The sequence below is a fragment of the Prionailurus bengalensis genome, chromosome E2 (genome assembly GCF_016509475.1).
Source record: "Prionailurus bengalensis isolate Pbe53 chromosome E2, Fcat_Pben_1.1_paternal_pri, whole genome shotgun sequence".
Taxonomy (NCBI): Eukaryota; Metazoa; Chordata; class Mammalia; order Carnivora; family Felidae; genus Prionailurus; species Prionailurus bengalensis.
Genome location: NC_057352.1, coordinates 52,308,015 through 52,335,824, shown reverse-complemented (window position 1 = coordinate 52,335,824; position 27,810 = coordinate 52,308,015). Strand labels below are relative to the sequence as shown.

Below are 27,810 nucleotides of genomic sequence, written 5' to 3'. Positions count from 1 at the left end.
ACCGAGCTCATACGTGTGAAGTGTTCAGCACAGAGCTGGTGTTACCAAGCACCCGGCGTATGTTTCCTAGTATTACTCTCACTGTTACTATCACGGGCCCTCGTCTAAATGAGCGCCGCTGGTTTTTTTAAGAGGCAGAAGAGCAAGGACCAACCTGGCCCTCTCTAGAGCACACACCTTACCTTTTCACTTCTTGCACGTAGTCTGCATTTCTGTCAAAGAGGTGGGTCATGGAGCCTTTGATTGCTTCGTGCTTGAAAGTAGAAGCTGTTCCAAAGACAGTCACATTGGGGACAGTGGAACACAGCTGAGCCACAGCTTGACCCTGGAAGGGAAACACAAGACACCGGTCACACGGGAGGGTCACCGCCCGACAACCGGTCTCGCTGGGTGTAGGGCAGGACTTCTCAACCTTGCCGCTATTGACCTCTCTGAGGCTGGATGAGTCTTTGTTGGGCTCCGCTGGGCTTTGTAAGGTGCCTACGCAGCATGTCTACCAAATTATTCTACCTCTACCTGCTAGCTGCTGATAGCTCGCCTCAGTTTTGATCACCAAAAACGCCAAGATGTCCCTGGGGTGGGGGGGGGGACAGAGTCTCCCTTGGCCGACAACTAGGGGTGGTGGAGGAAAGTCCGCGTAAGCCAGCAAAGCCACGGTATCAAGACTCAACAACTATCATTTTAACCACACTGAGCCTCAGGCTCCTCATCTAACCTTAGCAGTAATGGTACCTGCTCCATACGGGTCTTGGGACCTGTTTTGGTTTGGATTCCCCCGAAGCCGACCCCGACGCAAAGATTTGAGAGCAAGTACCTCATCTGGAATATGACCACAGGAAATACCAGGGTATCAAGACAGAAATCGAAGGCGGCCAATAAAGGGTGTGCTTTCAAGGCAGCACCCAGTGGGTAACTGGAACTCAGTCCCTCTGAGGACCCCCGTGCACAAGTGTAGAATACACTCAGAGGTATCCCAACCACATGGTGAGGAGGCTGGAGTATTTTGATCCCCCGAATTCCCCTCTGTATCAGTCGGGGGTTGCTTTTGTAGCGGTAACTCCCAGGCACCTCTGGCTTGTGGAGGCAAGCACGCTCCCACAGCCGGATGGAAGCCCTAAGTCAACAACCGTCAGCAATGTTGAGCGCGGAAAAGATATGGTAACGGGATCGGCTACACGGTGTATCAAATGAGGCAATATGTCACACGGGTCAAGCACCTGGCATAACACATGACACTTAAAATGAGGCACTCCGTAAATCTGAATCATCTGTACTCCTTTGGGGCTGGGATGTCCAGGCATATGAGGAAGAGCCCAACGCATGAGGTTTAAATATTGAGGGGTCTAAGAGAAATCACAAATGTAGTCAGACATGGTGGTTTTTCCATGTCCTGTTTCAACAGCGTCAGAAATGTAAGTCATTGGACAAAATCCTGCGATCATGTGAAGTCCGAAATCTTCCAGTAAAACCCAGTTTGCTGATAATTAAGGTGCCTTCCAAAACCAGGTACTATTTCCAGTTTTCCACCTGCCATCTTAAGGAGGCAGAAATTATTCTACCAAAGTCACCTGTGAAATGTGACTTCTGCCTAACACTTCATTACATGCCTTCATGTTGGTGGACTAAATCAGGTTGGCAGGCCTATTTCTGGAAATGTTTTTTTTTTTTTTTCTTCCCAACATTCGCAATGAAAGGCAACACTGAGAGAATCATAGAATGTCAGAGCTGGAAAATCATCCAATTATCCCCACCCCATCATTGTTTTACAGATGAGGGAAAAGGTGACTCAGAAAGGTTAAGGTGACTCAGTTTTCAGAGGCAGATCTGAGATTCAAAGCAAGGTCTCCTAACTTCTAGTGATTGCCATTTGCTATAATGCCATGCTGCCTACTTATTTTGACATTTTAAGCTAAGCAGATTTTGAAGCTGCTGCCGAAAATAGACCTGTTACTGATTTGGAGGTCAACATTTTAGGACATGGGCATGAACCTAAGACTCCAGACAGGCTATCATTCTGTGTTCTAAGAATAGCTTTGGTATTTGGTTCATTTTTTTTTTTCATTTGATTTTAGAGAACAAATACGGGACTCTCCTTCTTGGCGAGTGGAAATATCAACAACCAGTGCAGCAATCCTCTAAAACTCGACAGGGTTTGGAGGGTTGACCTCTTTTGTGCTGGGATGAAACATCAGAACTAGTTGATCCCTCCTGCCCACTGTCCTTAGGCCAACATGACTTTTATTCACACAACTACTTTTCCAAATTCCTATTATGTACTGGTCACACTGTGCTGTGGATGGATGTGGGAGTATCAGGAATCAATAATGCACCCTAATCTCTATCTCTGGGCCCCCCCCCCAACCGAGCCTCAGATTTGTGTACTGAATGACCACTGGGCTGTCTGTCTCTACCTGGCTATCCGAAAACACATCAAATTCAACTCATCCAAAACATTATTCTTGGCCATCTGCAAATGGCTTACTCCTTGCATTGATTTGCTGGTTGCTGTTGTAACATAATACCACAAACTGGGTGGCTCTGCCAACAAATTTGCTTCCCACTTGTGGAGGTCAGAAAGTCCAAAATCCCTTAAGGGGTCGGGAGGGTTGCGTCCTTCCAGTGACTACGAGCGAAGGGTTTGATCCAGCTCTCTCTGCTTGGCTTGTAAATGGCTCTCTTCTCCCAAGGCCTCTTCACATGGTCTTCCCTCTACGCCAACCTGTGTCCAGATTCCCCCCCGTTCTTAGAAGGACGCCAGTCCTATCATTTAAACTTGATTACCTCTCTGAGGACCCTACTGCCGAATAAGGACACATTCTGAGATAGTGGCGCTCAGGACTTCCCCATATCAGTGGGGTGGGGCATGATTCAACCCGGAACATTCCTCTTCCTGTACCTCCTGCCTCAGTGGATGAAAACTGTACCATTCGCCTGTCCCTCGGCTGAAGTCAGGAGTCTGGGGGTTGCTGGACTCCTCTTGGTCCCTGGGCCTCACATCCAGTTAGTGTACTGCATCCACTCCACACCCTTGTGACCATCACTTCATAGTCTGGGTTGTTGCATTTCCTCACCTGGATGATGACACCACCCTTCTGGCTGGCCTGGCTGTGTCCACGTCACCCTCTGGACAGAGTGGTTTTTCTCAAACTCAACCCTGAGCATCTCGTGACTGGTCGCAAAGCTTCCCAATGCCTATCACTGGCTTTCAGAAAGAAAAGCACACCCTTTGGTTTATCCCATGGGCCGGCCCTCTGGCAGGTGGCCCAGTCTATCTCACTAACATGGCTTCCCTCCACTTCTCCAGTCTCTGCTCCCTAACAAGACACGGCCCTCGATCCACCCCCGATTGCCATTCGCCGAGCCTGGTGCTGTGTGACCCTCATTCCGTGGTGTCCTCAGAATGAACCTCGAACCTAATTTTGATGAGGAGGAGACTGAGGTTCACAGAGCGTTAGGCACCCAGTCCAAGGCCAGTAGGGTAAGATGGCGGACTTTGATCTCCTGTACCCACCAGTTGAGCAACCTTGAGTAGCATGTCAGTTCTTCTGGTCTTTCATCTTAAAATGGAGCGTGCAATGCTATATATAAGGTTCTTGTGGGACGATTTGATATAACGCATCCAAGGGCTTAGAATGCTCAGTATTTGCTGTCACTACTACTTTGAATGCTGTTAGGTTTTCTTACTATTATTATTACGTCAGCAGAAGCAGCAAATTCACGATCCTATTCTCCTGAACGTGTAACGCTATTTGAGCATCGACACTAGCTTCTCACAGGCTGTCCCCTCCCTATCCATGCCTATTCTTCCCACTTTCTTCTTCAGACCACAGCCCCTCCCGCCCGCCCTGGCCCCCCACCACCTAGGCAACTCCTCTTCTAGAAAACGTCCCCAGACGCTTGCCTCCACCTTCCCCTGGTACCTCCTTTAGTGCTACCATAGACCTGGGGTTCCTTCCTCTGGGACAGCAGCCACCATGGCTTTCTGTGGCTGCTAACTGATCTGTCTGTGAGCCCCATGAGGCCAGGGACCGCGCCATATATCTGGCTCTGTACCCCAGTGCTCAGGGCAGAGCCTGACACATAAAACAGATTTGGTAACACCTGATGAATGAATGCATGAGAAACCGGAATGTGATGTGACAGGGAAGTCCCTCATCAGTTTGCAGATCGCTACGTCCTTTAGCATTGCAGAGTAGGAGTAGAGCACAGATTCGATTAACGTATCTAGTATCTCACCCAAGCAGAACTTTACCATTTCCTTTTTTTTTTTTAATTTTTTTTGAACGTTTGTTTATTTTCTGAGAGAGGGAGAGAGACAGAGCACAAGTGGGGGAGGGGCAGAGAGAGAGAGGGAGCCACAGAATCCAAAGCAGGCTCCAGGCTCTGAGCTGTCAGCACAGAGCCCGACGCGGGGCTTGAACTCACAAACCGTGAGATCATGACCCGAGCCAAAGTCGGACGCTTAACTAACAGCCACCCAGGTGCCCCACCGTTTCCACTTTAAATAAGAAGAAACGTGTGGTAGCAAACTGAGATGTTATAAGTAACTGGGTTACTTATATATTTATATAGCATCTATGAGTATTTTACATAATATAAAATGCAGAAATATAAATATGTATAATTAGAATATATAATTAGTATATGTATATGTATAATCAGTATTATATAAACATGTACGTGTATATAAGTGGTAATTTTAGTATATAATACTCCATTTGTAAAATATTAGTATGATAATAAAATAATATTATATAGTCATATAATATAAAATTAATGTAAATAGCAAAACATGCAGGTATTCTACACGATATTATATGATAACATATTCTTATGTAAATAACAATGGGTGGAAAACCAAATTCAGTGGACACCTGTTTGTAGCACCCCCCCCCCCCGCTTGAGCTCTCTATTAATTCACTATGGCAATGAGAGGCCCTTGCAAGATCCTCAGTGATCTAAAGTAAATAATACTCAGCACTCTGTATTTAAGCACAATGTGTGCTTTTCCTCACATGTATAGCAAACCTTTACTCTCCCTCCTCCAACTCCCAAGGTGAGTGCCTCTAATTTATCCTCGTTTCTCCCATGTGCCTAGCAAATAGCACGGACTCAATAAACATTTGTGGAAGGCGGAATGAATTTTCAATAAAAAGGATTTTGCAATTTACCTGCAGACCCAGAACATACAGTGAACAAGACAATCCATTCTCCCAGCAACAGCAGCAAATAGAGATCTGCATGTACTTGTTTTTAATTTCTTTTCCTTTCTCTCTCTAGAGCGTAAGAATTCCACGGCAAGCCTCTTCTCTCCCCTGTGGCTGGCGATACAGCCAGTACAGCAGCTGACAGTCCCCTTGTCTCCCCATATGCCAGGCACTGTGCTTACGTGCTTCGTTAAATCCTCAAACCGCTTTTAGAGTAAATACTTTTATTTCCCTTTTATGCCCGAAAACCGGGGTTCAGACGGGGAAAGGAACTTGTCCAAGGTAATACGGCTTGTACGTGATAAGGGTGGGGGGTCACACTCAGGTCTCCCTGACTCCCAAGCCACTCTGTTAGTCTTCTTATCCGTCCAGTTAAGCACTCGAGTTGCTGACCTGGAACTGAAGTCCTAGAGAAAACCAAGGATCTTTGGCATCAGTCTGGAAGGCTGCATTGATCTACTCTTTCGATAGCTTTGTCTTGGGTTCATACGGGTGAACAGATTTCAGCCAGCTCAATCCTAATTCCAGGGCTGCTGAGGTTCCTTCAGGCAGAGCACAGCCATGAGAAATCCAGGGACGGCAGTTGAAAGGGAGCTGTTTTGGGCCACTGAAATCTGACTCTTAGCAAGAGACTGCTGGTTCAAGGTAAGATCCTATTCCAGAAAAGCCAGGCACAGCAGACACATGATTAGAGGAATGAATGCATCTATGTAAAGGGCTTAGTACACTGCCTGGTACATGCTAAGTACTCACTAAGTGGCACTTTTTTAGCTATCAGTGCCTTGGAATTGGGACTGAGCTTGGCTGAAATTCTGATTACCCCTTCGATGGGAATTTAGGACAGATGATCCTGTCAGTGCACTGGGATTCAGAAATCAGCATCAGAGACTCAAGTAACTAAGACACAAAGAATGGATAACTTTATCACATGAATAACCTCTTCCTCCTCAGACTTGTTTCCCATCATACACCCAAACTCTACCTTTGGCCATTTGGAAAAATTCTTAGTCTTTCCTAAGCGCCACTCCTTTATCACCCACAGGACCTTTGCACATGCAATTTCCACTGCCTGGAATCCTTTTCCCTGTCTTTCCTCCTGGCTGATGCCTACTCATCCTTTGAATCTTGGCCCCTCTGTTATTTCACTGAGTTATTCATTCAGTGAATAATTTGGGGCTATTTAATAAGTGCCTCCAATGGATCGGACACTATGAGAGGCGCTAGAAAGAGAAAGGAGAACAAATTATATATCGTCCCTGTCATCTCGGAGCTTGCATTCCAATAAAGGCAACCGTATTAATAAAATCAGTTTACAATTAAAAGTACAATCAGTAGCCTGAAACCAGTAGGCTGCGAACACCAATTTCAAACACTGAACCACTGGGATCAGACCACACTGGTGCACCGTGTTTTTTCAAATGTACAGAAAACGAGAGGTATGAACTAAAGGGGAAATATGGGCGAGAGAATAGATAAAACGGAAACCAGATTTGGTCTCTCTGTCCTCTCCAGTCCTAAGATTTCTAGCACACACAGACCAATTCTTGAGCTGCTAAAGAAAGTCTATTTGAGGACACCTCCCAAAGAGAATGCAAGTTCACTCATTACCCTAAGTCTGATGAAAGGGTGAAATTTTTCTATTGCTAACTTGACCATTTCTGAGATCATTTGAAAAATAGCCTTACATTTGGGGCGCCCAGGTGGCCAAGTCGGTTGGGCATCTAACTCTTGACTTCGGCTTAGATCCTGATTTCTTTGTTCATGGGATCGGACCCCGTGTCAGGCTCTGTGCTGATAGCATGGAGACTACTTGGGATTCTCTCTCTCTCCCTCTGTCTCTCTGCCTCTGCCCCGCTCACATGTGTGTGCCTTCTCTCTCTCTCTCTCTCTCTCTCTCTCTCTCTCTCTCTCTCAATCTCTCTCTCTCTCTTTTAAAATAAACTTACAAAAAATAGGATTACGTTTATCTCTTCCAAAAGTTGTTTTCCCTTTTACACAGCTCATGGAAACCACAGCCACTTATAGACTCAAAGAATGGAAAAGAATTAGCAAAATGAGCTTGTGAATGTACCAAGAAGAATCCTAGGGTGAATGGTGAAGCAAGATTGTTTTCTTCCAAAGAACCGTCAGTTTATTTTCCATCTTCATCAATGCATAGATGTACTTAGTCCGAGAAAGATAACTGAACGTTATCACAAAATCTAGGACACTGGATACCCGGGCCAGCCTTATTCTTGTCTTATGATAATACGAATTCCCACATGGGATTTAGACACAGGTTTAGAAACACTGATTACAGATCAGTGCTGTCATTTGCCTGTTCAACAATCCAGTTGAATTGATTGTTATAAGGAGAGAAAATTCAAATCCAACTGTGGGGGCTGATCCACGTGACCCGCCATCAAAGGCAGCAAAGAACATTCTACGTTCTCACCTAGTAGGCTCTAAAAATCAGGTTTTTCTTGTTTGTCACCGCACACCTGTTGAACTACGCATGGCATTCCCGTTGACATACGTGTGCGGACAGTTTCCATAGCAAAGAAGCGTCAGCGGCACACGGCTGAAGGATGAGAGAAAGGGAGGAATCGACTGCTCAGGTTGGAAATGGGGAAACTTCTCTTTACTCCCAAAAAGCAGTAGACACATTCCAGGGAAGACTTGGTAGATAATACCTTTATTTCCCACTTTTATTTATTTTATAGATCAGTGCTTCTCAACACGTGGTGGCGTAACCAGCGGCACCCACACCACCTGGAGTCTTGCTAGAAGGTTCCACCCGGGATCTACAGAATCAGAAACTCTGGGGGTGGGACCTGGGCGTCTGAGTTTTAACAAGCCTTCCAGAAGATTCTGATTCAGCTCACATTGAGAACCACCAATATGTATCATCCTTTAAAAGCACCCACTCTGGGGCGCCTGGGTGGCTCAGTCGGTTGAGCGTCCGACTTCAGCCAGGTCACGATCTCGCGGTCTGTGAGTTCGAGCCCCACGTCGGGCTCTGGGCTGATGGCTCAGAGCCTGGAGCCTGCTTCCGATTCTGTGTCTCCCTCTCTCTCTGCCCCTCCCCCGTTCATGCTCTGTCTCTCTCTGTCTCAAAAATAAATAAATGTTAAAAAAAAATTTTTTTTTAAATAAAAGCACCCACTCTACTCCACACAGTTTACTGCTAAGGCCCCCATAATGCTCAGAATATCTTAATATGGAATTTTTTTTAAGTTCATTTATTTTTGACAGGCGGTGGGGGGAGAGAGGGGCAGAGAGAGAAAGGGACAGAAGCTTCAAAGCAGGCTCTGTCCTGAGAGCAGAGAGCCCGATGCGGGGCTCAAACTCAGGAACCATGAGATCACGACCTGAGCCGAAGTCAGATGCTCAACCGACTGAGCCACCCAGGCGCCTCCTTTAATATGAGGTATTTTATTTAAAACCAAGGTGGAGCCTTAGTATTAACACATATTTATAGTATAAAGTCTATTACTTACAGTATACATAATTCTAATACGCAGCCCTTGCTGAGGTCTAGCGCTCTGTAAAGTTTCCCTTCTACCAACTGGGTCATTGATGGATGGCATCATAACAACCCTCTGTTCCGAGTTGGGGTTGACATCACAGCCCGTGGGTTTAGTATGTGGGATCCTATAGATCAAGGCATGACTAACACAGTCTTCTGTGAGTCAGAGGTGTCAGAAGACAAAAAATAATCGCTCATCCCCATTAGCAGGGCCTGAAGTTCTGGATGCTTGGAGAACTCCAGCCTCCCTGCTCCCCGGGCCTCAGCTTTGCTGCTGAACATCCAGGTTTTCCAAGCCATTCACAGCTCTGCCCATCAGGCAAGTGCAAGAGCGAATATTTAACCCCTGTCCGCTGCTCCTCCCGCCACTGAGCTCATGTCAGAGGCACTCAGTGGAGACGCAGTAGAGCGGAGTGATGAAGAATGTAGGTTTCTTTATTCGGCCTCACCTGCACTGAGTTTGCTGTGTGCCCAGGCAGTCTAACCGCTCTACAAACACAGTTCATTTGGTCTGCATCATGGCCTCCTCACTCTCTAGATGAAAAAAACGGAGGCACAGAGCAGTCCTAGACATGTCCAAAGTCCCACAGCAATACCAGCGACAAGAGTTGAACCCGCATTACCTGGGGGTGGGTCTGAAGGGCTACAGGGAGAGGAGGTAGGGGAACATCTCTTACCGGCCACTCTTTGTCTAGCACTGCAGGCCCTTCACACACCTCATTCTACCCTCCCGACATCGTAGTCCCATCATGAAGCCGGGCTCAGAAATGGAGGCTCCGAGAGATCCACGAATTTACAGAAGGTTATCCCGCTGGGAATTGGAAACTGAGGCTCAGAAAGGCTAAGTCCTAGCCGCCGGAAGTGACTGCCTTCTTGTCACTAAGCCGGAGTTCTTTGTTCTGGACCATCGGGACAATCTCATAGAAATGAGACGCATCAGCGGTTGCAGAGCAAGCTACAACTCCTGGACCCCACACCCAGTTCAGTCCTGGAGCCGCCGCCTGACCTGGCTGAGCTTCAGATTCCCCTTATTTAAGTCAGGGATGATAATGTCCACCTCAAGGGGTCAAGTGTGGGGCAAAGGAAGCAACATAAGTGATGTGATTCCCCAGGGATGACCCGGAGCAGGTGCTCAATAAACAAGCTCCGCCCCCTCCATAGTCCTCCTCTTCTGGGGAGCCCTCCCGGAGATCCTGAGGAGGGTAAATGTCTCCTGCTTTGTCCCCAAACTCACACACCTCACTACCCAACCATCTTTTACTCTGTGCTGTGATTCTCCCCTCCGCTCCTCTCCCCTGTCTCCTCCTCCTTTCTCTTCCTCCTTCACCTCTGACTCTCCTCCTTTTAAAACATCTCTTTTTAAGGGGCGCGTGGGTGGCTCCGTCGGTTAGGCGTCCAGCTTTGGCTCAGGTCGTGATCTCACGGTTGTGGGGTCGAGCCCCGCATCAGGCTCTGTGCTGACAGCTTGGAGCCTGGAGCCTGCTTCGGCTTCTGTGTCTCCATCTCTCTCTCAGTCCCTCCCCCGCTCACACTCTGTGTCTCTCTGTCTCTCAGAAATACATAAAACATTAAAAAAATTTAAAAAGAAAAGAATCTCTTATCGTATCTCCCACCACATGTCAACTCCTTAAGGAGAAGACCACATATTCTTCCCCTCTGTATCCAAAGCATTGAGCCCACTGCTTAGATCTCAGTGACCGTGTGTTGAATGCAGAAAATAGCAGTAAACAGAAGTTTAGAGAACAAAGGGCATAGGTCAGAGAGAAGCCACGAGGTCAGAGGGCAATCCAGGGCTGGGACTAGGACTACACGCCCTTCTTTGCTTTATCTTCTTGGTTGGATGTGGACAAGGTCAACCCCACATCCATTTGGCAGTTACAACTTCACCTCGGTGAAGGGGGGAAACTTCCGTGCCTGCCCAGAGTAAATATTTTCTTGTTTTTCTTTTCAACCATATACATGGAGTAGAAAGAATGTTAGGGCACAAGATGCGGGCAGAGGAAAGGCACAGCAAAACCTTGGATTGCAAGTAACCTGTTTTGTGAGTGTTCCCGCAAAATGAGCAAACGTTTCTAATAAATTTGAACTCGATAAATGAGCGAGGTCTCGCAATACGAGTAGTACATGATGCCAAACGTCACGTGATCACAACTGAGCCAATGGTTCTTGAAATGCGCTTCGATACACAAGTGCTTTGGATTACAAGCATGTTTCCGAAACGAATTATGCTCGCAAGCCATAGTTGTACTGTATTTCTCAAAGAGCCCCCAGAGCCTGATAACAGTTGGATCCATTTGGTTCCTTCCAGCTCAGAGGCTTGCAGATACTGCCCTGTTCTTGCCCCGCCCACCCATGCACACCTCCCAGCTTCTGAGAATCTGGTCACCTCTGGGGACAGAGGGATGTGTTCGTGAAGGGATTTGGCAGGGATGACTCTTGCTGCCAGGCATGAGCCCCACTCCCCACTTGGGCCTGAAACCCTTGGTCGGCACAGCTGGGCCTCCTACAGACTGTCAGTCACCAAGCACAGCAGGCAGCTTGGGGACTGAGGGTGGCAGGCAGGGGACTTTCGCTTTTCCAAAGTTCCTCCTAGGAGGTGGTCCCACTAGGATGCTGACCGGGATGATGTGCTGGTGGCAGCTCAGCCTTCTGCTCTGATCGAGAGGGAGGCCGGTCTGGTATCACTTCATGCTGTGTTTGCGGGCCCAACGACAGGGCGTACTTTCATTTGAGCAGTAGGAGGGACAGCCCCGAGACGGGGGTTGAGGGAGACACAGAAGTGGGGCCTTAGGGGGACATAGATGGTAGGAGATTCAGGACAAGACCCGAAACAGGCTGGCTCCAAAGGGAGCCCTGGACACACAGGAGCCGAACTGCTGAGCCCTGAGCTCCCTCCTGCCATTTTGGCCCTTCCCACCTCGAATTTCTCATATGGGCAGGAAGGGCTGGAGTACAGCATCTCCGAGGGCCCTACATGAGGCAGCTCAGCGTCCAGGGAGAGGAGAATAGGGATTTAAAAGAAAACCTTGGGGTGCGATTACAAGAAAAAAGCTGTATGTATTTAATACATACGTCTTCATGAATTTAGTGCATACATCCCGTGAAACCCTCATAATAACCAATGCCACCAACTTCACCTTCACCTCTAAAATGCCCTCCTTCCCTCTTTTCTCTTTTTCTGAGATAACATTTAGCCTAAGGCCTACCCTCTTCACAAATCCTTAAGTATGCAACGTGGTATCGTTAACTAGAGGCGCTATGCTGTGCACGAGATCTCTATGACTCAGTCGTCTTGCGTAACGGAAACCGTGACCCCTTTGCTACATGTCCTCTCCTCCAGCCCCCCGCCACCACCATTTCACACTCAGCTCCTGTGAGTTTGGATGTTTTAGATCCCTGGTAGACGTGGGATCACGTAGCATCTGTTCTTCCGGGTCTGGCTCATTTCCACATAGCATCATCCCCTCCGGGTTCCGCCATGGTGTCACAAAGGGCAGCAATCCCTGCTTCTTAAGGCTGAATGATAGTCTGTTGTATGTCTACACCACATTTTGTTGACCCGTCCATCTGCTGACGGACATTTGGGTTGTTTCCACGTCTTAGCTGGGTTGACTAATACTGCTAGGAGCATGGGACGGCAGATATCTCCCTAAGATTGTGATTTCGGTTCCTTTAGGTGGATACCCAGAAACGGAATTGCCGGGTCATACACTAGTTCTATTTTTAATTTTCTGAGGAGCCTCCATAGTCTTTTCCATAATGGTTGTACCAATTTGCACGTCTACCAACAGTGCACCAGTGCTCCTTTTCTTTTTTTTTTTTTTATTTTTTTTCAACGTTTTTTATTTTATTTTTGGGACAGAGAGAGACAGAGCATGAACGGGGGAGGGGCAGAGAGAGAGGGAGACCCAGAATCGGAAACAGGCTCCAGGCTCCGAGCCATCAGCCCAGAGCCCGACGCGGGGCTCGAACTCCCGGACCGCGAGATCGTGACCTGGCTGAAGTCGGACGCTTAACCGACTGTGCCACCCAGGCGCCCCACCAGTGCTCCTTTTCAACCACATTCTTGCCAACACTTATTTTTTGGTTTTTTTTTTTTTTTGAGACCAGCCATCCTAGCAGGTGGGAGGTGTTATCTCGCTGTGGCTGTGGTTTGCATTTCCCCCGATGACAAGTGGCCTGAGCACCTCTGAGTCGGGCAAACCTGAATTTGAAACCCTGATGTAGCACCGATGGGCTGTGTGAGTTTGGACAGAGACTTCAGCTCTGAGCCTCAGTGGTCTCATCTATGAAGTGGCGAGCGAGGGGCACTGGGGCGGCTCAGTCGGTTAAGCGTCTGACTCTTGATCTCGGCTCAGGTCATGATCTTACAGTTTTGCAAGTTTGAGCCCCACATCAGACTCCGTGCTGACTCTGCAGAACCTGCTTGGGATTCTCTCTCCCTCTGCCCCACCCCGGCTCATGCTCTCTATCTCTAAATAAATGAATAAAAACTTAAAAACAAGTTAGTACCAAAAAATGAACAATAAAATGGAGAATGGGCTTACTGTGCTAAGTGCTGGTGAGCACAGACTATTTAGTTATATAGTGCCAGGCAGAGAGTCCATTGGAGAGCCTTTCTGCTCTTCTCACGCTAAAGATTGGACATCCTATGTTAGGATCCTCAGCCTGCTAGTTCCAGGCTATACAGCGTCCTCTCAGGCCCCCTGGGATTTATGATTATCAGCTGCAGGGCAGGTAGCTAGGTTGGAAGGGTTCGATTTATGGCCATCACTCCCCACTCCCCTACTTCCTGCGGGCACAGCGGGAGCCCTGGCAAGGGGGGGGGGGTGGGCATGCACGTTGTAAATGTTTCAAGTCTGATGTAAATTACATGTTGTTTTTGGCATCTCAAAAAATCTTTCTGGCTGGGGAGCCGGTCCTTCTCTGGGCTAGCCAATCTTGGAAATAAAAAAGGGCTCAGCTGGGAGCATGTCATCCATACGCAAACTAACCAATCCAGAGCCAGACCCCCTCTGTCTGGTCCATATATCCCAGGAGGCAGTATTCCTCTGCGTAGATCACCCCAGGGCTAGATATCAGGCAAATAGAGACCATCCCTATGGCCCAGACCCCACGGAAATTATTCTAAGTAGCCAATCCTAGGCTGCCCGCCCTGCCCCACCTTGCATTTCCACAGAGACCCCAGTAAAGGGCATTGCTTGAGTGAATCCACTGCTGCTGTCTTCTTCCTCCTGACCACCCTGGCGTCTTTCCCATGTGGTCCTCTGTGGCATGCTTTGCGTCCCGTTTTTAGGACCTATGAGTATAATACACTTCGTTTTTCTGAGCCTCTCCTCTGCCTCCTCTTGTGGCCACATCTAATAAAAAAATACAGAACAGCATCCCTCTTTTGTCCCAGGGGTTGAGTGTTTTTGTGCAGTGTACAACTTGCCCCGCTGCACATGGTGACCCTACTAACCAGCCCTCGTGAGGACCATATCAAGTCTTGTGTCTCCTGTCAGTACCACTTCCCAACCGATGTAAATCACGGGTAGCCACAGGCCATCCCCTTGTTCACAGACTCCCACGTTGCCTGAGACTTGGCCTCCAGCAACCATGCGACCGGAATCCTGGCCGGGGAGCCAGTCCAGCCCACCAGATGGCAAAGTCTCCTTCGCGGGACTCCAAATCCTGGCGGGGCGGAACCACTTCCAGGCTGGCTGCCTTCCATGCAGTGCATCTGAATAGATTTCCTGGATGATTGCATTTGCATAGTAGGATGCCGGATTCGCATTTCCAGCCAAATTATAATTTGTACCCACAGTTTGGAGCTGTGGTTGTGATAAATGCATCTATTTCAACCCAAACCTTATTAGGTGGAGTGATCGTAGAATGTATCGTCTAAACTGGGATACTTTTTGAGAGCGAAGGGGGATGCTATTATTCATTTTTTTCCATCCAACAAGCATAAGCCGGAGGTGCCCTAGGCAGATTGGGTCACCCTACCCTATGAGGGTAGCCACCTTCATGTTAAGTCAAGGTGAGTCCGGGTGGCCAGGAGAGGAGAGCCAAGGTGTAGGCCTCCGTGAGACCCGGAGTTTGATCCTTGGACCTACCACTCATTACTGGAGGGACGGTGGCCCGAGTACTCTGAACAGACAGCTCATCTCTAATGTTGGGATCGTATTACCCGCTTCACAGCATTGACCTGAGTATTAAATAGTATATGGAGAAGGCTCTGCCTGGGGTTGAGTACCAAGTGGCGGCTTAGGAAGTATAAGCTTACATCCCTCCTCCCGTCTTTGTGCCTCTGTGCCCCAACCGCAGAGATTTGGGAACCAAGGTGCATCAGAGACTGGCAGAAAGTAAGTGCCCTCACCTGAGATGACAGTTTCCACGACTCAGGGGTCTGCCTGCGCGCCTTTTCCTGATATCCCTGTTCATTGAAGGCCCCTCATTAACCGGGTCTCCCGACAGGAATAGGAGCCCGACCTGATACAATCAATGACTTCACTGGAAAGCATTTGCCCCGGGGCACGAAATACCCAAATTCTCAAAGCACTGCTCTCCTCTGCCTGCCCTCAGAGATCAGACCTCGGGACTTCCTGTGGCTTCAAACCCCTCGGCTGAGGGTCTGAACTGGGTGTTGCAGAGCCCATCCCAGCGGGAGGGTGGCAGTGAATGGCTCTAGATGAGAGGATGTTCAATCTTTGGGCCTGTGGGGAAGCGAAGGGCAGAGGCTGGTCTCCCGATGGGAATTCCCACAGGGACATTCAGTCCCATCTGCTTGACATGTTTTCCCTTTCCATCCTCAGACATGCTGTCTCTAAAGAACACCTCACTAGGGGCACTGGGGTGGCTCAGTCAGTTGAGCATCCAACTTTGGCTCAGGTCATGATCTCACGGTCCGTGGGTTCGAGCCCCGCGTCCGGCTTTGTGCTAACAGCTCAGAGCCTGGAACCTGCTTTGGATTCTGTGTCTCCCTCTGTCTCTGCCCGTCCCCTGCTTGTACTCTGACTCTCAAGAATGAATAAATGTTAAAAAAAAATCTTTTTAAAGAGCAGCTCACTTCCCGGCGCTTTGTCCTGCTGTTTCAAATCAACAGCAAACTTTCAAACTTGACTGACTTTCTTTGTAAACGCAACAAGTATAAAATGAATTCCACCCTCAGTGTTGTTTATCAAGCCCTCTCTCTTACAGTGACACCACCAGGCCCAACACTAGATCCTTAATGGACACTCCTGGGACCCCCACCCACCTTTGCACAGCACCAGGCTCGTGAAAGGTGTTCGTAAGTGTGGGAATGAATGAATGGGTGGAAATCTCTTGACATCTCTTCCTTCTTTGATACATCTCAGGAAGGCGACATCCTGTTCCTTTCATGGTATCCATTTTTGCAGTTTGACAAGCTTTACATTTAGCTTTTGTTCCATTCAGCACATAAATCAACGTGTTATGCTCTGTGCATGCTTATTTTGTGCCGCGCACCGTAGTAGACTTCTAGGAATACAAGGAGCAGACAGCAGGTTCTGGACACGGATTGACTACAAAATACCCCTGACTGTACTTACTAGCCTTCGGGAAGTGTGCGGCTCACGTGAGCTTGCAGAACGTTCGTTTTGCACACACGTGTGTGGTGATGGTGCCCGCCCCTCGGATGTGAGGCGTGACGGATGCCATCTCATGAAGGGTTGGGCGTCCTGCCTGCACCTGCTAATATTATGGTTAAGGACTCTGACTCCTCTTGCATTTCCCCAACAAGCTCTCCGATTGGGCCATCACACACAGGGGGGGCAAGAAGGTATGAACATGAAGAGCATCAAAAGCCGAGATTCACGGTCTTCAAGACCTAAAGATGTTCTAGGTCCTCCACCCTCTAATCTAGTGCAGAAAGCCCAACCCAGCTCCCACTCTGTCCTTCCAGGATGAAAACTGATGAGACGGAAATGGAGAACGGATGGCCTCCCCAGTTTGCCCATTCTGTTTGGGGGCAACTCTAATGGTTCTGAAGGTCCCATTTATATTGCGCTCTGGGGTATTGCGCTCTGAGTGTATTACTCAATCCCTGTAGATTTTGCTTCCGGGAGTCATGGCGCACAAAAGAATACACTTGAGGGGGCTCACACCCCATATTACTACTCTGTTGAATCGCTCTAACATCATTCTCACATCCTGAACCTTCTTTTTTCCAGCCTGACCATGTCCAATCCCTTTAGTGTCTTGTCACTGGCAAATAGAACTACGTCCAGTGGATGACAGCTGGTAGGATGGAAATCCTCTGAATTGTGGCATGGTGGGACCACCTCCCTCCACTTCTGCACTGGCAGTTCTAGGTATTTCTGTGTTCGCAGCCTACTTTTGCATAACAGAACTCGAACAGATCAAACAGATGAGCAGAACACTACAAAAGTAGGGAGAAATCGCATTGCTATTCCCGACCACGGCCTAGCAATATTGCACACTCTCTGAAAAGCCAACGCGGTCATCCTCCGGTCTCCTGGGTTTCGCCGCTTGATTTCAGAACCGCTTCGTGGCTGATCGGGTTCTCTTTACATGTCCGCACGAGCCAAATGTCTTGCATGGCCCAGTAAATAGGTGTTTTTCTTTAGGCAACAGCATCCACTTAACCTTCTCACTTTACACACGGCAAGTTGTATCGCATGATACGTTTTTAGAGCTCTCTCAAGTCCACACTCTGGTGGGCAGGCAGGGTATGCATCCTCAGAGGAAAAGCATGCGCGTGGGCCCATTATTGCCAAGGTTCTGAGATGCATTGCTGGAACAGTATCAGGGCAACCCAGTTTGAGGACCACGTGTGTGTATGTCAGAAGCATGGGGGATAGAGGGAGAGGTGGATGGCTGGGCTTTTGTCTCCCGTCCCCCTCTCGCACACCCCCTGCTTTTGTCCACTAAATATTTATAGGTTGCAGTCCACAAGGGAGCTAAACATAAACCACTTACGGTTTCTGAGTTTCCTGTCTGCTTCCTCATTCCCCCAAAGCTCCTGGCAAGATTGAGGCTATTATTTCCCTAAGCACAGCATAAACTCCGAACATCTTGGTAAGCTCTTCTGATGTGGGAGAGGAGGAAGTGCCACAGTGTGCAGTGGAAGGATCTAGTCTGCTCTCTGTTCAGCTCCTTAAAAAGTATTATTATGAAAGCAACACATGTGCATGCCCACGGTAAAGAATGACATTTGGAAAATACGGAAAACTCTAAAAATACCAACGATAACGCCGTATCTCAGACATAAATACTCGACATAATCTGGCTCATTTTGTGCCAGCAGTTTTTGCAATATATATGTGTGTATATTTGATTCTTGACAGAACTGGAATCACACTGAATATACCACTGTGTGCCCTCATTATTTTTTTTCTTACTAGGCCCATATTGTAAGCATTTTTGTGGGTTGTGAAAAATTCCCTAGCTTCATCACTTTGAATGCCTGGGGAATCTTCTATTGTGTAGGTCCATTATAATGCCTTTTAACCAACCCCTGTCTTCTAGGAAATTGTAATGCCATACTACTGTAAGCTGTATTTCAATGAACACCTTTGTACGTGGATCTTTGACTGTAAGTTTCAGAAGGCAGAGTCTAAATCTGGTTTATCCGCTGCTGTATGTTTTGTGTCTAGCACACTGTTGGACAAAGTGTCAATGCTCATTGTTTGAATACAGACTGGGTCCCTGTGTGACGAACTCTCTGAATCTTTCTGGAGAAGAGACTACCAGTAGGTAGGGCTGCATCATGTATTTTCATTTATTTAATGTTTCTTGATTACTGAGAGAGACAGAGACAGAGAGCGAGCAGCGGAGGGGCAGAGAGAGAGGGAGTCACAGAATCCGAAGCAGGCTCCAGGCTCTGAGCGGTCCGCACGGAGCCTGACGCGGGGCCCGAACCCACAAACCGCGAGATCACGACCTGAGCCGAAGCCCGACACTTAACGGACCGAGCCACCCAGGTGCTCCGCATCCTGTATTTTAAATGGCAACGCTACCAGTATGAAATTACAAGGTCAAAACGCTTAGCCCAGTTCTAAAGAGACAACTGGAATGGAAAGCATGCATTTCAGACTCTGTGATCCACAGGCTAATAAAGTAGAGCGTGCTGCAGGCATTTTGCTTTGAAGAATTCATTTTGGTATTGGTAAATCAAACATGGTCGCTGGTTTAATGGCTTACAAGCCATATTAAGTAATGAAACTGTGTCTACATGTAGTTCGCAATTTGATGAAAACAGACTCATTTATTAGTTCTACATACTTAATAAATGTATCCTCCTCCGCACAATTAAAAACCTCATCATCGTTACACAGATGCTGTCTGCCTGGAACAGGTGACGTTTACCAGTTTAATTTGATCAAGTGTCTCCCAAGCGCCCACTCCAGCCTGGACCCCGTGTTATGTGCTAGAAACACAGAGATGCCTAATGATCCACTCTGACCTCAAGAAGATCTATCTAGACAGGAAGACTCGTGGGCAGTGTGACATGCTAGTGCTTGGCATATGGAGGTAGTTAGTACATAGCTGTTGGATGGATGGATGGATGGATGGATGGATAGAGTTTGGCCAAAGCGATATCAGTAAAACAACATTGAAGGTGTAGAGATGGGAGAGCAGGGAAGCCTTTTAAGAGGAAGTGACATTTAAATGATGACCAGGAATCTTCCAGGCCGAGGGATGAAGGGAACAGCAAAGGATGTCAGGTTGAAAAGCATGCGGTTCCAAGGGGAAGGTGGGCAGAGGGGCACGGCGGGAGATACGGAGGTTGGTGGGAGCGGATGTTGGGCAGGGGATGCTTGAGTTAGCCTTTGGCTGATCACGAATGACTTGTTAGATGGTTTGGTTCCCCCAGAGCAGACCCTAAGATGCAGATCTGTGTGTGTGCGGCTTCTTTGGGAATCGATCTCAAAGATGGGAGGAAGAAGGAGGAAGTGGGGCAGAGAGGCAGGGGAGGGAGGGAAGCCTGTAAAATGGCTCCCCCCGGTGAACAGCTGGACCCATCGCTGGTGGGGACGAGAGACCGTGTGGACAATGCTAATACTCATCATCCCATCAAGAGGGGAGGGAGCTCAGGAATTTGCCCCCCAACCCCCTTGCTCATGAGTTGAGGGATGCTCCCAGGTCAGTAACTCCCAGATGCTTCCAGCCTACCCATGCAAGGGCCAACTTCAAACGAGAGAATGACCTCGGTGAGTGCCGGCATGAATCGGGACTGCGCGCCGACCTTGGGCAGGGATGTGGTATATGGGTGGCGTCTGGATGTCTGCCACACAGCCCTAGCGGGTCGCAGCCTGGACCCCAGCAAGCCGACTCTGTGACTAGACCAGGAGAACAGCCCTCTTCCAGTGACTTAGGGCCATCAGCTATTCCTGCCTGGGGTGTGTGCTGCTTCCTGAAGCCCACAGTGAGCTTCCTGCTTTTGACATAATCGCCTCCTTGTCTCTGCTTAAATGTCATTCACTCAGGGAGGTCGTCTTTGAAGATTCAATCTGCATCTTTCTTCCTGTTTACTCTCTCTGCATCTTGAGCCTTTCTTTTTAGAGATGTAAAATAGTATATATAATATAGGATATTTATATAATTACCTATACTACGTAACAATAAATACTACATAATACCTTGTAATATGCGTGTATTTATACAAACAAAACGTGCATCTATATCCGTATATATACACATACGCACACACATGTTTAGAAAATAGGGTATATGTATATAGGTATCTGTTTGCCGTTTGGTTCTGTGCCTGTCTCCCTTATGTGCCACTGCATTCTAGACACCCGCCGTGGTGCCTGGCACATAGTAAATGCCCAGTGAAGGTCTGCCGGGTGCATAGATAGGATCCACTGCCTGCGTCGTGCACTTGCTGTCAGAGGAGGCTCCATCTCCACGATTGTCCCCCTTCCCAGCCCCGGGCTTCAAGGTGCTGTCATCTCTCCATGCTGCGGGGTCCTGAGGCTACAGGAGAGCCCTGAGTAGCAGGGAGTAAGACTGGCCTCTGTCTGGCCCTGAAGGGGAGGCTGGGTCTTGGCATTGAACTTGCAGCCGCTTCGCATCGTGGGGATGGGCTCTAGAGAACAAGGCTCCTTTCAGTGCCTTTTCTCCAGGCTTAAAATATTTGCCGTCCTTAATGCATTCCTGACTGGATGTATCCCCTAATCGCCTCAAATCCAGGATTTCAGCCTCGCCGGTGTAATTAATTCCCTGGAAGGTTCAGAACTTTCTGTGGGAGAACTCGGGGGCCCCTGGGAAATACGGATTGCCAGATAAAATCTGTATTGGCCAAATCTGGCCACCCTACTGGGATCGACCTTCTGTCGGGGCTCCGGACAAGTGAGGAGTAACGCTCTCCCCCCCCCCCCCCCCCCCCCCCCCCCCCCCCCGCCCAAGCTTCACTCCTGCCCTCCCACTGCCACCTGGCTTCTCAGGCCAACGTGACCCTATATGCCATCGAAAAAGACAGCTGGTCACAAGGTAGCTTCAATGCTCCCAAAATAGACAACAGGCAGAAGCACTGAGCAGATGGGTAGACCCATACCTGCTGTCACCTTCCTCGTCTCCCGACCTACCTTAGTGGTTTAAAACACAGGCTTAGAGAAAGACCCACCTGACTGTGATTTCTCTACTTCCATCTTTGCCAAGCATGCGACTTTGGAGAGCCGCCTCAGTTTCCTAAGCAAGCCTCAGTTGCCTAAATCTCAAAATGCATTGATGATCATAGTATATACCTCACAGAGTTGTTGTGAGCATAAATTTAAAAATGGGTACAGCATACTTGTGAAAAAGTTAAGAACAAAATGGATTCCCATGCCAAATTTTACGTATCTACAATACATATGTTATACATAAAATTCACAAAACTTGATGGGGCGGGTGCCTCAGTAGGTTGAGTATCCGACTTCGGCTCAGGTCATGATCTCGCTTTTCATGGGTTCAGACCCAGCATCGGGCTCTGTGCTGACAGCTCAGAGCCTGGAGCCTGCTTTGGATTCTGTGTCTCCGTGTCTCTCTGCCCCTCCCCTCCTCATGCTCTGTGTCTCTCTGTCTCTCAAAAAATAAAAGAAGACGTAAAAAAAAAATTGTTTCAATAAAAAAATTCACAAAATTTGAAAAGTTGGACATCGGAATTTGACAATTAAAACATCATTTCCGACAGCAGCACAATTAAAAATAGCTAAGTGGGGGTGGAGGGCGCCTGGGTGGCTCAGCCAGTTAAGCATCCGACCCGTGATTTCCACTCAGGTCATGATCTTGAGGTTTTGTGGATTCAAGCCCCACGTCGGGCTCGGCACTGGCAGTGCTTGGGATTCTCTATCCTCTCCCTCTCTGCCCCCCCCCCACCCTCACTGTCGCAAAATGAATAAACTTAAAAAGAAGTACAGAATAAACTAAAAATAGCTAAGTGGATATCGCGTGCCAGGTGGCGCACGGACCCCTGGCATACATACATCGGTTTTCCTAGCAAATGCTAAAACGTGTACAAGATCATTCTTCCGTTACTATCGTATCTGAGGTAGGGTGGGAGTTGCATGTAATCACGGGCACTGTTTACCGTGTGCTCACTGGGGCCGGTGTCGTGCCGAGGATGCTACCACCTTGCTAACCACGGGACACTGTCTCACACACAAGGGGACAGGGACTCAGAAAGCTTAAGCAAGTGGGTTCAGACCATCCGGTTAGTTGCCAGAGCTGACAGGCAAACACAGGTGGGTCTGGCCTCCGGGACTCTGAACTTCTGGGCCGTGATAAGCATAAACTCGCCTGTGTCAGTACAGGGGACCAAAACGAATAGTAATGCGTTCCTTACATCCATAGTCAATGTGATTACACCTCGCAGAGCACCATCACACCAAGGCAGTGGCATCTAATTCCGCGAGAACTTCTGTTCTAAGGAAGCTCTCTGGATCACCGGTTCTCAAAAGTCGAGCTTGCGCTGGAATCCCCCCGGGGTGGGGGGCTTGTTAAAACCCAGATTGTGGGCCCCATCCTGGTTTCTGATTCTTCAGTAGGTCTGCGCGGGGCCCAAGAACTGGCATTTCTAACAAGTTCCCGGGTGATGCTGACGGTCCAGGGACCACACTTTGGAAACCACTGACTCAACTCTCTGAATGCTCACATCAACGCTTCATGATGAAGACAAGGAAAGTGGGGTCCCGAGAGGTTAAGTAACTTGCTCTGGTCAAAACAAATACACCTTTAACCTTTCAGTTGAGCTTCTCTTCTTTAAGCTGATCCCAGAATCATGTCACTTTTCTCTCCCTGATGCTGGTGGCAAAGCCCACCACGGGAGACTAAAGCCCGGGGCTCCATTTACCCAGCTCAGGGCCGTGTTGTGGAGGTATTCCGATGTTCGGGCTGGCACACATCCTGGATTTGTTAATACCAAGAGAAGCCCCAGTGATTTGGGAAGAAGACAAATATTCACCCGCTCCCATATTCATCCACATACTCAACCTGTAAGCATTCGTTAGTTCCTTCTGGACGCTCGGCAGACTTCTAGACAATAGGAGGATTCTCAGAAAGGAGAAAATGAGCTTCCTGAACTAAGTGAGTCTGGGGCTCTGCAGCAAGGTCTAAATGGGGGCCATCGCTGAGGAACTCAAGGATGGACCAGGTAGGCCAACAGGTTTGCATGGGCTACAGATACCATGTCGGATCGTAGTAACGGTCGCTGCAGTAATCATCGTGGGCCAAGTTCCCTGAAGAAGAACTCTGAGTGGAGATCTGCATGCAGGGTGTTTACTGGGGAGTACCCTCGGGAAGAGCATCTGCCAAGGAATGCGCGAAACGGGACTGGGCAGAAAGGGGAGGTTGAGCTGTGGTACGGTCGCAAGAGATGCTTAAGCTTGTCCCACAAGTTGCTCCAAAGCTGGGCTAGCCCTTCAGAGTTGTCCCCGTTGGGGCGAGGGGACTGTAGCCACAGTGATGGGAACAGAGGCCGCCCCAGCAAGGGTCAGGAAACTTGACGAGGCAGCTCCCTTCCCCTGAGGGCTTTTCCTGGAGAAGGACACAGTCCTCAGGAGGCAACCCACCCACAGCAGCTACGGGAAGTGGCCCCTCAGTCCTGAAGGGCCTTTTGGATGGCACATCACAGCATCCACTAGTTTTACTAGGTGACATTTATTCAGCACTCACGGTGGCCAGGCGTTATTTGAATGTTTTACACCCATTGATCCGGTCAGGGCTCCCACTACTCTGAGGTGGGTAGAACCACCCATGTTATCCACGAAGAAAGTAAAGCACGGCGAAGTCACAAGTCCTAGAAATCGGGATTCAAATTCAGGAAGTCGGCCCCAGAGACTGAATGCCTAAACAACCGTTGTTAACCGTTTCTCTAACTCTCTAAAAGTTTAAAGAAGGGGGCCCAGGGTTAGGGGAATGGGTGCTGGTGACGAGAGAGACAGGTTAGGAAGTTTGCGTCCGGAAGGTAAAGAAGAAAACATCACAAGGAGACACAGGGTCGCCCAGGGAAGTGGGCGGACAGGACCTTAGAAACCATGGGGCCTTCCTCGTTTTCCTGATCAAATATTGAGTCTACCTTATTTTACAAAAGAAGCAGTGGGTCTGCCTCATTTTACAGGAAAATCTGAGGCACAACGATGGCAAAGGGCTCGCCCAGGGTTACACCGTGACGATAGCAGCCCAAAGCACGGAGTCCTGGCTGCTGCCCTCCCTCTCACTGTTCTAATGAGGGAAGTGGGAGCGAACATTCTGGAACTTAGCCATCTTGAAATCACTCAGCAGACACGCTGTTTCTAAAGGCTCAATCTATGCACCCTCTGGCAACACAGGAGCTTATGAAAATGTCAACCATGAGTTAAATCTCTGCTCAAAACCCTCTACGACTCCGCATGGCTTTTAGGACAAGGATAAGGAGGAGACTGTCAGCATGGCTGCTATGGGGTCACTTACCTGCCAATCATTCACTGTCACTTCTTTGTGCAGATTCCGTGTCATTGCCCATTCCTGTAACCTCCCATCCCTCCTCCCTTCACCGTTCTTACCTCCCCGTCTCCTGCTCATCCTTAGATACCAGCTCTAAGTTTCCTCCTAAGCACAGTCACCTCTGATCCCCAGAGTGCCTTGGTGCTTGGGTCCCAGGTGCTTGGGTCCCACGTTCTATAGTCACAGCACCCTGTACTCCTACGACAGTACCTATCACCACTGCCATCAGGGATCCACATGCCTCTGGGAAATATGCATCATATCTATGAGACGGCAAGCTTCAGGAGGGGGTGGGGGAGAGAGAGAGAGGAAGAGAGGGAAGGAAGGAGAAAGAGAGGGAAGAAGAGAGACTGAAAGGCAGAGAGACAGAGAACGAGAAGCAAGCACGAGAGATGCAGACAGAGAAACAAAAAGCTAGACAAAGGGAAAGAGAACCAGGCAAAGAGAGATGCGAGAGAGGCGGGGGGTGCGGGTCATGACCAAGTGCGGTGAGTGTGGGCCGGGAAGGGTGGAGGCAGGGTGGGGGGACTCCAGCTTGGGTGAGCAAAGGTGGGGTTCACATTTCCCCTCGCTATCCGATCGATCGCACAGTTGAGAAGCCCAGGCGCGTGTTGAACGGGGGGTGGGTCAGGGGCAGCAGTGGGTATCATGGCGTGCACCGCGGGGTGCGAGGGCACCCAGAGCCTGCTGGCGTCGGTGAGAACAGACGAGCCTGCTCCTTGCTGTGCAACTCACTCTTTCCCAGCTGAACTGACTTGGCATCTTAATGAGGGCAGTAATATTCTGCAAAGCAACTGCGCCCTTGGGGTGTGTCGCTGGGAAGTCGATGGGTCCTCAGGGTCGGATAAATTCAGCAAAGACTAGTTCGTGTGTTTGGAGTTCTCGGCACGTGTCCAAGGGCTAGAATTACAGAGCGAGATTCTCCTTAATGTCTAATTATGTCTTCGTGTTTGAGGAGAGTGATGTCTGGGACAGGGCCCATGTGATGACCCCACTAACACCGTGCAGCCGGCCATCAGGGAAGACACACGGACAGGGCGGAGATCAGCGCGGGTTGCCTGCTGCCCCAGGTTTCAACAACCAGCCGCCAGCTGAGTGTCCTATTTGTTGCCCACTGGCTTCTGGCTGTAAATGCCAGAGTGCTGTTGAATAATATTTTCTAATCAGATAACAGTAATTAAAACATGATGGTAATAATACCGCTAATGAGAGCCTCTGACACTTGAGTTTTCTGCGCACCAGATAGCATACCAAGCCCGTCCCGTAACGCTCTTTTAAAACACCATATAAAAAGTAGGAGATAGGTATTACATCCATTTTCTACAGATGAAGAAACAAGGTCCGGTGAAGTTAAAGTACTTGTTCAAGGTATCTCCCCTGGACCCGAGAGAAGCTAGGATGAAAACCAGTGGTGACCCCAGAATCGGGACCTTTTTGTTTCATGCTATCTTTGTAACTTAAACGCTGTTTTTTGGGCCCCGTTCTTGCCTCCTTCTCCTTTTTCTTCCTTCATTCCCTCTACAAAGCCGACACCACTGTGTCAGGTCCTGGCTCGGTGCTCAGGATACAGGGATTAAGAGATCACACCATCCCTGCCTGCACCAACCTGGCGGCCATGGCTTCCTTTCGGCTGGATGGTCAGGACCAAGGGCAGCTCCGGTGCTGAATCTGCCTGGCTCCTCAAGAAGTTGCCCATGTCCCAAGAAGATCCTCCCCTCTTCCTGAGGAGCCTTGAGTTCCTGGGCAACCCCAGGTTGTCCTCAGCTCTTGGGGGAAGAACCCCACCAACCAAACCCATGGAGTGGAATCCATTCCAGCTCACTCTAAGCAGAAGCAGGGTCAACCCGTCAACACCACCTTGTACTTGAAAACGTGGGTCCTGTATTCAAAGGGACCCGAGTTCATAAACCAGCTCTTCCTCTGCATAGCTGTGGGAGTGGGAGCAAGTTACTTAACCTCTCTGTGTCTCAGTTTCTTTGTGAAAATGAGGATGTGATAGTATCTGCCTCATGGACGGTGTACGGAAATTGCTGGGCTCCTTCTAATCTAGGCCTTATCCCCTTGTGAACTGATACATTTATTCCGCGACCAATGAATGCACGAATCCCATCTCAGGGGCCAAATTTAACCTTTCTAATATTTATGATAAAGATGGTTTCTTTGACCCAGTCATGATTTACTGTAAAGGAGTTAAAAGCAGCTAGAGTAAAGATCAAATGAGGCTTTTGCAGACACAGACGTCGCTCGGAAGACGTGTTTTTAGACATATTTCTCCTTAACCTAAGGCATACTGCTGACGTGGGGAATCCAAGCACTGGCCGCTGGCCTCAGACGTTTCCAGGAGCAGAGACGTGAGGCGTCGCTCACCAAAGCACCTGTGACATTTAGGAAGGTGAGGGCCTTATTCTTGGGGTCTTGAGAGGACAGGGTGGTAGGCATCCCAGAGTCCTCAGGCTGGAGCCCTTGGTGCTGACGCTGCCCTTGCGTGTCTCCTCGTACCTTTGATTATTCATGAAGGAGATGACAGAGCCACTTTGTTGTCTTTAAATTTTCAGAGGCTTCGCTTCCTCGTGTTGTAGATCCCGGGAGGCGGGAGGTCTTGCTCTCGTGAAGTCCTCCTTGTCCGGGGTACAACGTGGGGCAGGCAGAAGAAACGGGGGCAGGTGCCCACCTTCCCAAGGCCATGGCTGTGGTGTACTGTCAACGGCACTGGATTGGGGGTTCCTGGCCCTGGACATATGCATTCAGATTTGATCCTTCCTACTAATTAACTTTGCAGGCTTGGAAACAAAACCCGACCTCTTAACCTAGGAAATCGTAATCGCTAAGCTTCACTGGGTGTTTATCACGTGCCAAGCACCGCCCCAAGTTCACAAGCACCACCAAAGGCTGGCACTAATATCACCTCCATTTTACAGGCGAGGAAGTTGAGTCTTAGGGTGGTTGGGAAGGTGGGGCAGGGAGTCGGTCTCTAGAGCTCGTGCCCCATCTCTTCACTGTCAAGTGCTATCCAGTGGGTTCCAATGGGGGAGGGCTGTTAGGACGGCTACATGAGTCATGTTTTCAAAGACTCTATACGCAGCTACGGTTTGTTCGGCCCAAGCTGGTATCTGTCTTTGTTTCCTTCCTGCTCTCGGGTCTCATGCATGTACCTGCTCGCTG

The 27,810-nt window shown here is 48.9% G+C and overlaps 1 protein-coding gene across 1 annotated transcript in view; it reads right to left on the bottom strand.

Annotated features, from left to right (window-relative positions):
* VAT1L (vesicle amine transport 1 like) overlaps window positions 1–27,810 on the bottom strand; it is a 147,459-nt gene that overhangs the window by 84,884 nt on the left and 34,765 nt on the right. The window contains exon 4 of the mRNA XM_043599728.1: window positions 183–325. Coding sequence (XP_043455663.1) covers window positions 183–325 — 143 coding nt within the window. The remainder of the gene's footprint in view (window positions 1–182; window positions 326–27,810) is intronic.